Source organism: Corylus avellana, chromosome 4 (genome assembly GCF_965113065.1).
Source record: "Corylus avellana chromosome 4, dhCorAvel1.hap1.2, whole genome shotgun sequence".
NCBI lineage: Eukaryota > Viridiplantae > Streptophyta > Magnoliopsida > Fagales > Betulaceae > Corylus > Corylus avellana.
Genome location: NC_142493.1, coordinates 27,614,684 through 27,630,279, shown reverse-complemented (window position 1 = coordinate 27,630,279; position 15,596 = coordinate 27,614,684). Strand labels below are relative to the sequence as shown.

Here is a 15,596-nt window from a genome sequence, read left to right as displayed (position 1 = left end):
CGCTATGACATAGAAGATATTGAGCTTATGGCAGTGGAGGCACGTAATTAAGATTTGGTTATGTAAAAACGCAGTGGTGCATGGAGGAGACTTCATTCATCCTACCCAAATCGTATGTGAAGCAAGCAATTCTATTGATGAGTTTCGGAGGATATCAATATGCAAGAAGTGGACGTACGGTACACTATATACGTAGAACTTCTAACACTGGCAAAAACCACCTGCAGGTATTTGTAAAGTTAATTGGGATGTAGCGGTAAATAAACCTTATGAGTGTATTGGAATTGGTATTCTAATTCGGGATCATGTGGGAGTTGTCTTGGCTGCATGTAGTACCAAACAGAATTTATTGGTTGATCCTATTATAGCTGAGGCTTTGGCAGCTATACATGCAGTGGTCCTATGTAGAGAGACGGAGTTCTTTGATATTATTTTGGAGGCGAGTGCCTTACAGATTGTCAATGCAGTCAAATTGGCAGGTAAAAATTGGTGCAAATTTGGTAATCTAACTGATGAAATCAAAGATGGGTTGATCATGGAGGATTGAACATGTAAAAATGGATGCGAATTCAACCGTTCATAGTCTCGCTAGGGAAGCTATTTTAGATGTCATAAATAGAATTTGGGTTGAAGAACCTCCAAGTTGTATCTATGGTATTGTGAATATAGAGCAATTGCCCTATTTGATTGATGATTATCAAGAAAGATTGTAATTTGTTCAAAAAAAATAAAAAAAGTTTATAGTTGAAGAAATCTATGGCATAATTAATTTTCTTCCAAATATATAATATATTGATCCATTAGTCTCGGTCTATGAGTAATGTCATATACCATTTTTTTTTCTTCTAAAGTTGATATGATTTTTAAAATTACCATTAGATTAAAATCAAATAGCAATTCATTTCAAATTCAATGGTAATTTTAAAAGTCACGACAATTTTGGGAGAAATAAAATAAGAATGAAAGGATGGTATATGACATTACTCCTCATGCTTATAAAGAATCGTCTAATTTCTTAGGCTAAATCATATAGTGAATTCTTAATTACAATACATTAGTTGTACCATGATTAGCATATTTAAAAATAGTGGTTAAGATATTAAAAAAGTATGGTAGAGTTACCACGAGAATAGAAGATATTAATCTCCATTGATTAGTGATTAAGATCATCTACAGTAATCTCATCGTGAATCCCACGCTCTAGACTTTTGTGTTGAGAAATAATCTCACATTCCTTGTGAACAAGACCTTGGACAACCCTCTTTTATAGAACCAGTTTTATAAGATAAGCTAAGCCCACAAATTTTTTCATAGTATTAGAACATACCAAAGGATGAATGGGGCCTACACTACTTACCCCGTGACAATGACCAAAAAAAATACCAGTCTGCATGTAAGGGAGGGTGTTGAGAAATAATTTCACATTGCCTGTAGATAAGACCTTGGGCATGTTTATAAAGAATGAGCAATCCTCTCTTATAGAACCGATTTTATGAGATAAATTAGACCTACGAATTTCTTCATTTTGAACCATCGTCGGGCGAGGCCTTTGTGAGTGAGATCGGTGTGCCCTTTTTATGTTGCAATGATTCATGGTTTTGTAAGTCGGTGCTGAAACTGCAACATGATCTCGTGATTTTGCTGCATCAATACTGCATCCATGGTCTGGAAAAGTTGTAGGAGATGGGCTTTGAGTGTACGTACGTTGAAAGGGATTGTTCTTGTGGGCTAGGCTAGTTTGAGGTTTAGGAGCCAAGATGATTGGACATTGTTGCCCCGAGCACTCATTAACCTTGCTTTAGCCTTTAAGCATAAGTTTTTGTTAGGGATTTGGTAAATCGATTCCCACAGACAGCGCCAATACAATTAATTAAATGCCCAATTGCCAATTGAGAATGCTTGTAGAGAGAGATAGTTCTAATGCTTAAGTGAGTGCAAGATTCAAGAGAAGAAGAGCTCAAAGCAACTATTGAAAGGTAGAAAAAAATGAAGAAGATACTTAACCGGATTCTTGCGCCAAACCTTTTTTAGTTTATCTTTAATGCTTCTGTTAATCCTTAATAACCTAGAAGTTTGACTCTATTTTGCTAATCTTTGAGCTACATATATTATTATTAATTACTAGCCTATAAGCTGGCCTATGCATGGTTTTTTATTATTGGATATATATGTGGGGTCATGTGTGAGATGAAGACCCACATGAACTCCACAAATCTAATTGATAATTTTAATAAGTGAGAGAATGAAAAAAATAAAAGAAAAAGCATTTTCCTTCATTTAATTGTAGAACAACAATAGTTAATAGTTGAAGAAATGTATGGCCGGCGTAGTTAATTTTCTTCAATTGATTAGTGATTAAGGTTATCTACAATAATCTCATCGTAAATCCCAAGTTATAGATTTTTGAACCACAATCATCAGGCAGGGCCTTTGTTATATATATATTTGATCAGATTTATAAATCCAATTTATTTTACATCGGAACTTCAGATTTGTTTGCGTAAGACATACAAAGAGAAACAAAGTCTTTTTTTATTCGTCAACTTTGATATTTTATTTAAAGCAGCAGGGTGAAACCATGTCACGCTGATATGAAAAGTTGAACAAAGGCATCATGACCGGCAGCAACAGTATTTAAAATAAATGGGTGCAAAACATTTCCCTTCTTTAAAACCTTGTCTTTGGCAAGCGGAATTGCAATTCGGAATGCTGGCTTCACATCTTTCCTTGCATAAGTATGCATTTCCTACAAAATGAAAGAGAAATTAATCAAATGAATGTCGAATTTAATTTTATAATGTATTTACTGGGCAGAACTAGATCGAGTTTTAATTGAGGGGGACAAAACTTTTTTTTTTTAAAAAAAAAAAAAAAAAAAAAAGAGGAGAAGAGGGATATTTGAATCCTAAATGAACCGGAGATGAGCCGGTTCCAACAAAAAGAAGGGCATAATTGTCCAACAAAAATGAAATTACAACTCTAACCCTTCTTTTGTTGGAATTTAATCGGCTCATCTCCAGTTTATTTATGATCCAATTCGGGGGAGGAGGGGAGGGTTAAAAAACAAAAAACAAAAAAACCAAGGGAGAGGGGCCGGCCACGCACCCCTAATTGGCCTATATGTTCCATCCCTGCTGAAAATAGCTATGGAACTTTCTTCAGAGAGGAAAGAAAACATGATGAAAATATTGATCCATCCCATATTATAGAACCAAATAAGAGTAACAAAAAGTTTATTTTTTTAAAAAAATAAAATAAAATAAAACGTTAGAGAAAGAGGGTTTGAAAAATTAGATTGAAGGAGGAGAAATTTGTCAAAGACCGCAAAATAAATGCATGGCCAAGTTTTCTTAAAAAAAAAAAAAAAAAAAAAAAAAATAGAGAAGAAGTCAATTCTTTTTTGCATTTATGTATTAATTACCAAGAATTGGAAAGACGAGCAGGGCAAAGGCAGCCAGGATGAGCAACTTCTTGGCAACGGTAGAGAGATATCCAGTGGCCATATTGTTTCACCTCTTTAATTTATCGCAGGAAGGTGATGGAATTTATAGATCGAAGTTAAAGAATGGTATATCTTATAACTTATAAAGAAGGAATCTGTAGTATATTAATTATGCAATTATGTCCAGATTTCTTATATCTGCATGCATGCCCAGTGCCGGCTCAATGCTTAGGGAAATTAGGCAATTGATTAAGGGCCCCAATAAAAAATAAAACCCCAAATAACTATAGTATAATTATCATTTTATAAAAAAACAATTAGAGCGCTAGCATTAATTATGATAACAAGTTAGTCAATTGTCTTTAATTAAGACCTCAATTATGGTAAAAATATTATGACAAAAACGCTAGTAAGTAGTACTCTTTAATTAAGGTCCCAATTACGGTAAACAAAAATACAAATAATTAGATTCTAAGATATTAAGACTTTAAAGGAAAGGAAAGAGAAAATGGAAAGTCACATTAAGTTTCACTTGAACTTAAAACCAATATATTGGCTAATTAAGTTCGTGCATTAAATAATTTTTAGAATAAAGTAAATTTTATTTTTGTAAATTAAATTCTACATAAAAAAAATAACTATATGTAGCTCAACACAAAATATGACATCTATTGAAATTATATGTCTCCTAACAAAAATGAATTTTGCAAGTCATTTGAGAAAAAAAAAAAAATTAAGGGCAAAAGTACGTAAGAAAAATGATTTAAAATTAAAATGATTTAATTAAATATTTAAATAAATAAATAAAGCCCTACTTCAGTTTGTCGTCTTAGCTAGCCCTCAAAATCTATTAAGTCGGCCTTGACGGCATGCATGCATGCCAATATGTATCCAGAGGGTATCTACTACGTATACATACCTAGCTACCTAGCTAGTATATATATATATATATATATATTCGTGTTCTACATTGTCCTAACGTTGCAGCCAATCTCCTCTCTATTGATAGATTTTGTATCGACAATGATTGTTTCTTTATATTAATTGGCTCCAATTTTTTTTATAAAGGACAATCTGACAAGCAAAACACTCCTTGACGGTCCCAGTATCAACGACCTCTATCCAATAAAACTGCAAAATTGTTCTCTCAACAAAGCTTGTTCCTGCGTTGCCTTTCTTGGCGTGTCTGCATCTTTTGATACCTGGCATGCTCGGTTGGGCCACGCCTCTTCTCATGTCGTCTCTCGTGTTCTCAGCTCCAATCATCTTCCAGACTCGTCTTCTCCAAATAAAAATTCAGTTTGTGAATTGTGCCAATATGGGAAATAAAAGAAGCTTCCCTTTGCTCCCTCCTCCAGAGTCTCGTTGTCACCTTTGGAGTTGGTTCACTCCATTGTCTGGATGTCTCCTTCCATCTCCTTTGGTGGCTATCACTACTATGTTGTGTTTATTGATGATTTCAGTCGCTTCTCTTGGGTCTATCCCCTTGCTCAAAAATCTGATGTATTTCTTTCTTTTGTCAAATTTAAAGCTCTCGTTAAGAATCAACTTTGTACTCGAATAAAACAGTTTCAAACAGATAATGGAGGTGGATTTGTTTCTAAATTTTTTTTTTCTGACTTTTCTGCTCTCCATTGAATTATTCATCGCCGTTCTTGTCCACACGCAGCACATCACAGCAAAACGGATTGGCCGAGAGAAAACATCGCCATTTAATGGAGATGGGTCTCTCATTCCTTGCTCATTCCCATTTGCCAACTACGTTTTGGGTTGATGCCTTTTTACATTCTGTGTATATTATCAACCAGTTGCCCACTCCCCTGCTATCTAATGTTTTCCCATTTTTTAAATTGTTCCATCGATCTCTAGATTACTCGTTACTTCATGTTTTTGGATGTGCTTGTTATCCGCTTTTACAACCTTATCTCCCCAATAAAATAGCATTTAAAAGCAAGCAATGCATTTTTATTGGGTTCAATTCTAATCATAGAGGTTATAAGTGTTTTGATCCGGTCTCTCAACGCGTCTATCTATCTCGGCATGTGGTCTTTGACGAGACTTTGTTTCCTGCTCAACAACGTTCTCTTAGTCCCATTTCTCCACAAATTCCTATGCCCAACTGTCAATCAGATACGGTCCATATATATTTAGCCATAATTAGTCTTTCTAGTTATGGCATGTTCTTGTATTATAGCTATAGTATATTGTAATTAATAGGTAGATTTTAGTTACCTTATTTGTTTCTCTAGATTGCTGTAATCACTGAGATACAGCCTGTAATTACCTAGATAATTTCTATATAATACGAGCAACCCTCACATTGAGAGTTATTCAGTACAATTGACATGGTATCAAAGCCTAAATCAAATTAGGGTTGTGATTCAAGTTTTTTGAGTTGGGTTGGGACTGAGCTATTAGTCTCTTTGGCTGTCGGTAACTTCAGGGGAAGTTGTCGATAATTCTGTTGAGGGTTCTAAATTGCTATTCGGAAATTTTTGTTGAGAGTATGAAATTTATTCTTACCGGAATTTCTGCTTAGTGGTTGTCGGCAGACTCTGTGGAGGTTGTCAGTGGGTCCTGTGGTTGCTATTCCTTGCCAGAGCAGTCTTGGAGTGGCTGTCGGTGATTTTCTGGAGGATTTGGGGTTGTCGACGTGGAGGTTTTGGGGCTGCCGGCGCTTTCTAGAGGTTTTGGGGCTACCAGCGATTTCTAGTGGAGGTGGGGCTGTCGGCTTCAATCTCACTCTCGTCGGTGAAGCTCTCGTTGCCGGGACTGTCGTGTGACGCTGTCGTCGTTGTTTGGTTTCGTTGCTGACATTGTCGTGTGGCTTGCTGTTTTTGAGCGTGGATTTGGGCTGTCGGCATGGTGCGATTTTCTGTTTGTGGTGCTGTTGGTTTGGGTTGGGTTGCGGACTGGTAATTGTGTTTTTTGGGGTTGGGCTTTTGTGGGCTTGGACTTGCTGGGCTGGATGGTTTGGACTTGTTGTTTGGGGTTGCTGAGTTGCTGGTAACTTTGGGCTTGCTGGGCTTGGGCTTTGTTGCTAATTGAGGTTGCTGATTGGTGTTTGACTTGTGTGGATTTGGGTTTGCTGTCCAATAGCTCTGGTGGGCTTGTTACTCATTTATCAGGTTTTATAATTTCTAATTTTTTTATTTCATCATGTCTTCTAGCGAGACTTTTGAGGTCCGTTTTACTGGAAAAAATTATTTTGCTTGGGAATTTCAATTTCAATTATTTGTTACTGGAAAAGAGTTATGGGGTCATATTGACGGTAGTGATCCAGCTCATACGGAAGCTAAGGATTTGGCTAAGTGGAAGGTCAAGGATGCACGTGTGATGTCTTGGATCTTAGGGTCTGTTGATCCTCTTATTGTGCTCAATTTGAGGCCCTATAAGACTGCAAAGACTATGTGGGAGTATTTGCTGAAGGTTTATCATCAGGACAATACTGCACGCCGTTTTCAGCTAGAATATGAGATTGCTAATTACACTCAAGGCAATCTCTCCATTCCGGAGTATTTTTCTGGTTTTCAGAATTTGTGGGGAGAATTTTCTGATATGGTTTATGCGAAAGTACCTGCTGCATCACTCTTGGTTGTTAGGGCTATTCATGAGCAAAGCAAGAGAGATCAATTCCTGATGAAATTACGCCCTGAATTTGAGGTTACTCACTCAAATTTACTGAATCGGGATCCTTCGCCATCTTTGGATGTTTGTTTTGGAGAATTACTTCGTGAGGAGCAGCGTCTTCTCACACAGGCTACGTTTCAGCATGATTCCAATCCAAATCCAGTAGCCTATGCAGCCTATGGGAAAGGGAAAGGTAAGGATATGCGCAAGGTCCAGTGTTTTAGCTGTAAGGAGTATGGTCATATTGCCGCCAATTGTGCAAAGAAATCTTGCAATTACTGTAAGAAACCGGGCCATTTTATCAAAGAATGTCTTACTCGACCTCAGAATCGTCAAGCTACTGCTTATCAGGCTACAATAAACACCTCTGCTGCTCCAGTGATGTCCTCGGCCTCTTTTTCTACGGCCGGATTAGCTGTTCTTACTCCTGAAATGGTTCAGCAGATGATTATGTCAGCCTTTTCTGCCTTAGGGCTCCAAGGTAATGGTACTATTTTGTCTAAGTCTTGGCTTATTAATTCAGCAGCATCCAATCATATGACCAGATCGTCTGATACTCTTTGCAATGTTCGTCCATATCATGGTTCATCTCATATTCAAGTAGCTAATGGAAGTCATTTAGCTATTAATGAAGTAGGAGATATTAATCCTTCATTCAGAGATGTTTATGTCTCTCCTGACCTTTCTAATAGTCTTATTTCAGTTGGCCAGTTAGTTGAAAAAAACTATGATGTCCATTTCTCTCGTGATGGTTGTCTTGTGCCGAATCAGGTGTCGGGGAAGATACTCGCGAAGGGGCCTAAAGTTGGCAGACTATTTCCACTGCACTTTTCAATTCCTAGTTGTTTATCTTTGGCTTGTAGGACAGTTAATACTTCGAACGAAGTATGGCACAAATGTTTGGGTCATCCAAATTCTGTTATTCTGTCTCATATGTTAAATTGTGGTTTGTTAAGCAATAAAGAACGCGTTTCTCAAAATTTGTCATTTAATTGTTCTGTATGCAAACTTGGTAAGAGTAAAACGCTTTCGTTTTCTTCTAATGGTAGTCGCGCTACAAAATGCTTTGATGTTGTGCATAGTGATGTATGGGGCATTTCTCCTGTAATTTCTCATGCTCGATATAAATATTTTGTAACATTCATAGATGATTTCAGTCGATATACTTGGGTCTATTTTCTTCGGGCCAAATCCGAGGTTTTGTCTGTTTTCCAAACCTTTGTAATATATATAGAGAATCAATTTTCTACAGGCATTAAGATTTTGAGGTCTGATTCTGGTGGAGAATACATGTCCCACGAGTTTCATGATTTCTTACACTACAAAGGAATTGTCTCTCAGCGCTCTTGTCCTTATACTTCTCAGCAAAATGGGGTGGCGGAACGAAAGAACCGCCATCTCTTGGATGTTGTTCGTACTTTATTACTTGAGTCCTCTGTTCCATCTAAATTCTAGGTTGAGGCATTATCTATTGCCGTTTACTTAATTAATCGACTGCCCTCTCAGGTCTTGCAGTTTGATTCACTCTATTATCGTTTGTATCAACAGCATCCTAGCTATCTTAATCTGCATACTTTTGGATGTGTTTGTTTTGTTCATTTACCTGCTCATGAACATCACAAACTTTCTGCTCAGTCTGTTAAATGTGCCTTTATGGGTTATAGTGTTTCTCACAAAGGTTATGTTTGCTATGATCCTTGTTCTAACAAATTTCGTATATCTCGTAATGTTGTGTTCTTTGAGCATCAATGTTTCTTTTCTACACATGTTGAATCATTGCCTGAGATTAGTATTCTACCTTGTTTTGATGAATTGCATATTCTGCCTGAGCGGTTCAAACCTGGAATTGTGTATACTCGACGTCTACCAACTTTGCCCCTTCCCGAGACTGACCCTTCATCTGAAACTGTTCCGACAACTCCTCCGATTGACTTGCCATCTGAGACAGTTCATGAGTCTGGTCTTCGATGATTTGTTAGGGTATCACGTCCTCCTGATAGGTATGGTTTTCCCCACACTTCCTTTACTGCTACTTTATCTTCTATTTCCATCCCTACATGTTTTTCCGAGGCTGTTAAATATGAATGTTGGAGGAAAACGATGGATGAGGAACTTCGGACTCTCCAGGACAATCATACATGGGACATGGTTCCTTGCCCCTCTCATGTTAACGCCATTGGTTGTAAATGGGTTTACTCGATTAAGCTTCGCTCTGATGGGACTCTGGATTGGTATAAGGCTCGATTAGTTGCTCTTGGGAACATGCAAGAATATGGGGTGGACTATGAGGAGACATTTGCTCAAGTCGCAAATATGACTACAGTGCGTACAATTATTTCTGTTGTCGCCTCCTAAGGCTAGCCACTTCACTAGATGGATGTCAAAAATGCTTTTCTTCATGGTGATCTCAAAGAAGATATTTACATGACTCCTCATCCGGGGTTGTTTTCTTCTCCATCTGCCGCTGTGTGTAAATTGAAGCAGTCTCTCTATGGCTTAAAACCGGCTCCCCGGGCATGGTTTGAAAAATTCAGGTCTACTCTGCTTCGCTTCTCCTTTGTCCAAAGCCAATATGATTCTTCTTTGTTCATTTGCAAGACTCCGACTGGTTTTGTTCTTTTACTTGTGTATGTGGATGATATTGTCATTATGGGAACCGACTCCAGTTTGATTGCACATCTCAAGCAGAATCTTCAAGACTCTTTTCATATGAAAGACCTTGGTCCTCTTACGTATTTTTTGGGGTTGGAGGTGCACACTGATTCTTCCAGTATATTCTTGAATCAACACAAATATACCCAGGACTTGATTAGTGTAGCTGGTCTTCAGGATTCTTCTTCGGTGGATACTCCTATGGAGGTTAATGTGAAATATCGAAGTGAGGAGGGTGATCTTCTCTCTGATCCTACTGTGTTCCGACAGTTGGTAGGCAGCTTGAATTATTTAACTATTACTCTGCCTGATATTTCCTTCGCTGTCAGCAGGTTAACCAGTTTATGCAAACTCCCCGCCATCTTCATTTAGCTGCTGTTCGGCGTATCATTCGATATCTTCGAGGCTCTTCTGGCCGTGGTTTGTTCTTTCCAACTGGCTCTCCTCTTCGCCTTGTTGCTTATAGTGATGCGGATTGGGCAGGATGTCCTGACACTCGGCGGTCTGTCACGGGTTGGTGCATGTTTCTTGGTGCTTCTTTGATTTCTTGGAAGAGTAAGAAGCAAGCTCGTGTTTCTAAATCATCTACTGAATCCGAATACCGGGCAATGTCTGCTGCTTGTTCTGAGATTGTCTGGCTTCATGGGCTTTTGGCTGAGCTTGGTTTTTCTCAAACTGATTCTACTCCTCTTCATGCTGATAATACTAGTGCCATTCAAATAGCTGCTAATCCTGTTTACCATGAACGTACGAAGCATATTGAAGTAGACTGTCATTCTATTAGGGAAGCCTTGGACACTCGTGTTATCTCTCTTCCTCATGTTTCCACTGATCTCCAGATAGCTGACGTCTTCACGAAGGCTATAACACGACAACGTCATCAGTTTCTTGTGGGCAAATTGATGCTTCTTGATCGACCAGCATCAATTTGAGGGGGGCTGTCAATCAGATACGGTCCATATATATTTAGCCATAATTAGTCTTTCTAGTTATGGCATGTTCTTGTATTATAGCTATAGGATATTGTAATTAATAGGTAGATTTTAGTTACATTATTTGTTTTCCTAGATTGCTGTAATCACTGAGATACAGCCTGTAATTACCTAGATAATTTCTATATAATACGAGCAACCCTCACATTGAGAGGTATTCAGTACAATTGACACCAACGACAATCCTGTTGTCATTCAATTGCCTGATATTTCACCCCATTTACCTGCTCTTCCCATTCCTCCCACATCACCCCTACCAGCCCACAATCACGTGACACCTGCCCCTAACATGTCATCACCACCCTCATGCCTATACTGCCCCCCCAATACACATACTACCCCTACGTCTACCAACAACTCCATGCCCATACTACCATCGCCGACACAGCCCAATCCCCTCTCATCCCTCTCATCCACTCCCATGACCCCACGACCCCCTCTCCTACCCTATCTCTCTCTACACCTGTTTGAATCTGGTTTGTCTAACTTAGCATCTACTACTCAAGTATCTCCCTTGCAGGTGGCACCCTTACCCAATGTTCAGAATTAGGCACTTTCTTCCTTGCAGGAACCTCATCAAATGTTTACACGTTCCAAGGCTGGGTTTCTCAAGCCCAAAAACTTTGGTGATTACAAGCTCTTTTACTCCACCAAACACCCACTAAGGGCTTTACATAGCTCTCTCACTACGGCTGAACCTTCGTGTTTCTCTGAAGCCTTTAAATCACAATCTTGGTGTGAAGCAATGAACCAGGAATTTGATGCGCTCCTGGCTAACCATACATGGTCCTGATGTCCACTACCTCCAGGTCGTCATCCTGTTCAGACCAAATGGGTCTACAAACTCAAACACAAGCCCGATGGTTCCATTGAACGCTATAAAGCACGCTTGGTGGCCAAAGGATTTGATCAAAGGAACGGTATTAATACAACGAAACCTTCAACCCCGTCATCAAGCCATCTACTGTCCTGGTTGTTCTTGTCATTGCTGTCCACTTTAATTGGCCAATTCGTCAATTGGATATTTCAAATGCCTTTTTTTTCATGGCAAGTTACAAGAAGATGTTTATATGACACAACCTCAAGGCTTCGTGCATCCTGAGTTCCCTGGTCACGTGTGCAAATTACACAAAGCCATCTATGGCTTGAACCAAGCCCCAGGTGCTTGGTTTAATAGACTGTCTGATTCTTTCCTTGAGTTTGGATTTGTCCAGTCTCTGGTTGATAGCTCATTATTTTTATATCATCAAGGCATAGCTCACTTGTTTATCTTAATTTATGTTGATGATATTCTAGTTACAAGGACTCATGGCTCTGTTATTGCTTCCCTTCTTGACAAGCTTCAGAACAGACTTTGCCTTGAAAGACCTTAGAGAGTTAAGCTATTTCTTGGGCATTCAAGTGCACCGTGAAGCCTCCAGCCTTCACCTATGGCAGTCCAAGTATATTGTGGACTTACTGCACAAAGCAAGAATGTTGGGAGCCAAAGCATCTCGTTCACCTTGTGTTTTAGGATCCAAACTGTCCTCCTTGGATAGTACTCCACTTGATAATGACACTAAATATCGATAGCTTGTAGGAGGACTTCAATATTGCACATTTACCCATCCTGAAATAGCCTACTCCATGAATCAGCTTTGCCAACACTTGCACTCTCCAACCTCCAGTCATTGGACAACCCTCAAACGTGTTCTTCGCTATCTTAAGGGCTCTGTGGATCATGGTCTTTTTTTTACTCAGGGTACCCTCTCTTTGCAGGCCTACTGTGATTCCAATTGGGTAAAGGACCTTGATGATAGACGATCTACCACTGGTTTTGGAGTATTTCTTGGTCCCTGCTTGATTTCTTGGTGTGCTAAGAAACAATCCGTTGTCTAAAAATCCAGCACTGAAGCCGAATATCGGGCTATGGCTATGGTTACAGCGGAACTTTACTAGCTACGCATGTTGCTAAAGGACCTCCACCTTCCTCTTATTAATCCCCCTGTCATTCGGTGTGACAATCTTGGTGCCATGGCCCTTGCGTCTAATCCTATCTACTGTGCTCGGACTAAACACATTGAGGTGGATTACCATTTTATCCGTGAGAAGGTCTTGAACAAAGACATCACTCTCAATTTTATTTCCACCTGTGATCAACCGGCTGATACTTTCACCAAGGGCCTTACCTCTGCCCGATTTCTGCTCTTATGTGACAAGCTTATGGTTCATGCCCCTCCCATTTGCTTGAGGGGGCTGTTAACCAATCTCCACCTGTCGAAAATATTGTAGCTCATCAAGGTGTAACTATCCTTCCAGAACAAGACACCATCAAGACTGCTGAAGATCATGGACATCATCCCATGACAGACGTGATATCAAGCTACAATAAGAGAGGATCCACAAATATCAAATCCTACCATACTGGAAGACAACCATACAAGGAAAGGATACGTTGCACTCAATCAAGCAGTAAAGACAATTTGATTATTGAAGGAAAATAGTCAATCTGTTATATAAGGAAAATTATTATTCTTTGCTATTTCCTTGAAAATTCACACACTTGTTGTGTATATATAATCCTGTATATTGAAGAAATAAATCATTGAGAACATAATTTAACAATTTCCTTTCTTTTTTTTTTTTTTTTTAACAATATGGATCGTCGATTCGACCTGCCCCACAGCGAGGAAAAACTCTGAGTCTTTAACTTACACATTTTAAGATATGACCTAAGCAATTCCATTCTAGACGGATCTAGAAAGATAGGACCACGAAGATATTTGACCAAGTCTGGGTTCGCCACTCCCGACTAGTTTTCAAGGGTGGCCAACCCACCCTTATTAGTTTTAAGGGTGGCCGATCCACTCTCGGGGGTGGATCGGCTACCCCCGAAACCAGTTGAGGCTGGCTTGGCCAGCCGCCATTAGTTTTGAGGGTGGCTCCAAGCAGCTGATGAGCCACCCCCCCATCTATTTCGAGGGTGGCCAAGTCACCCCCCGAGTGGTTTTTCAGGGGTGGTTCACCCCTACCTGTTTCTGGGGTGACCGAGCCACCCCAAGACCGTTGTTGGGGGTGACTCGTCCATCCCTAGGGGTGGTTCAAAACCACTCCAAAATTTTTTTCTTTTTTTTTTTAATATATATATATATATATATTTTAATTTTTAATTAAATTTTTTATTCCTCAAACTACCCAAATATAATCTCAACTCTTTTTCTCCTCAATATTCACAATTTTGAGTTAAGTTAAGTAGAATACAAAAAAATTACACACCCAAATAAGCCAAGATTTCGAGCTCGAAGCATGTGAGAGCATAGATTTATGGGCTTCTTTGCGAAGAAGGTGAGAATGTGAGTGGCACGTGACCTTATACAATCGGGTTGTGATTGGGTCGGTAATAGATCTGGATAAAATGTCTGAATCCAATACCTTAATATAATTGGGTTTTGATCAAAACGACGTCATTCCACTTATATTACTTTTTAATCACACATACGCCCCAAGAAACAAAAAAGATAAAAATTTTAACCACAATTCTTTCGATAGCTATAAGCCTATAAATAGTCGTATAGCGCAATCTCCCTCTAGCTCTCGCACTCTCGTCTCCTCATCATGTTGAGCCTAAGGCACACTCCACCTACAGGGCTAGTGGCGCCTCCTCCTAGGAGTGTGGTAGTAAAATGCAAGGATAACGGTCATAGAGGTGTTTCGATGACCGTTCAGTCATCCGGCAAAGAGCGGCGATTCTTAAAGCAAAAGGAAGCTAGGCGAAAGCCTGCATGCAACAAGAGGCAACAACGGCGGGAATCATTGGGCAATAGTAATCTTCTTGGGTTGAGTGCCGGTCCTTCCTGTTTTCCTCCTCACTGGAGGACTTCATCTTCTCCTTTAGTTCCGCACATATGTAAAGTAGACAACCACTTCCCCTTTCTCATTTTTCTTCTTTCTTCCTTTGTTTGTTTGTTTCTTTCTTTCTCCATCGATCACAGTTTCTCAAGTAGTGAAAACTACCAATTTACTACCACATAGAAGCTAGATACGTAACTATATCATTGTGCAGGAAGGAGATTGTAAATTTTATGAACTGCTATTTATAGCTATATATCAAGTATTCCAATCATATACAAAAATTGGATCGGGGCATTTTCTTTCATTTCTTTAAAGGAATTGGAGTTGTTTCATATTTTCTTTCTAGCATTCACAATAGTTTATGCAAATTTATATGCAAAATGGATAGCCAAAATTTACTTTATCTAGTTTAGCTAACCACTTTTCAATACTTCTATACAACCGATTATCTAAATTTCTTCTACTTTTAAATTATTCTATTCATTTAATTAAAAACCCATATGTGAACATGAGAGAGATATATTAAAAAGAAAAATTATATCTAAACACCTTGGGTAAACAAACCAAAAATTTTTTGTCCCTAAGTTTTTTTTTTCAATAATTTACTCCCTGGGTCAATCAAAATGTCAAGAAAATTCCTATCGTTAAATTTTTTTTAACTGCCGTTAGATTGGTTGAAATAAATTGTTTTGCCATATCAGCATAATAATTTTTTATTTAATTTTTAAATAAATTTTTTTAAAAAAAAAAGGGTGGCCGGAAGCCACCCCATCCCACCCCAAACCACCCCTGGGGTGGTCGGAAGCCAACCCGGGTGGCTCGCGAGCCACGCTATGGGTGGTTAGGGGTAGCCCGCAGGCCTCCCCTAAACCCAAGAGGTGGCTCGCGGCCACCCTAGGGGTGGTTTGGGGTGGCTTCCGGCCACCCCTTCTTCTTTCTTTTTCTTTTTTTTTTTTAAAAAAAAAAAAATTTAAAAATTTTGTTTAAAAATTAAATAAAAAATTATTATGCTGATGTGGTAAAACGGTGCGTTTTAACCAATCTAACGA

At 38.9% G+C, this 15,596-nt stretch overlaps 1 protein-coding gene across 1 annotated transcript; it reads left to right on the top strand.

Annotated features, from left to right (window-relative positions):
- Positions 1-6,778: 6,778 nt before the first annotated feature.
- Positions 6,779-7,875, top strand: LOC148586555 (uncharacterized). Its single transcript, XM_088516038.1, has 2 exons — positions 6,779-7,559; positions 7,844-7,875. The coding sequence occupies exons 1-2, from the start codon at positions 6,779-6,781 to the stop codon at positions 7,873-7,875; spliced, it is 813 nt and encodes a 270-aa protein (XP_088372164.1).
- Positions 7,876-15,596: the final 7,721 nt, after the last annotated feature.

What these genes read in the sequence shown, in the direction of transcription:
- LOC148586555 (XM_088516038.1), top strand. Translation starts at nt 6,779, where the DNA reads ATGTCTTGGATCTTAGGGTCTGTTGATCCTCTTATTGTGCTCAATTTG. An exon ending in CTTAGGGCTCCAAGGTAATG is followed by an intron (nt 7,560 to 7,843) that starts GTACTATTTTGT and finishes GTGCCGAATCAG; the next exon opens with GTGTCGGGGAAGATACTCGC.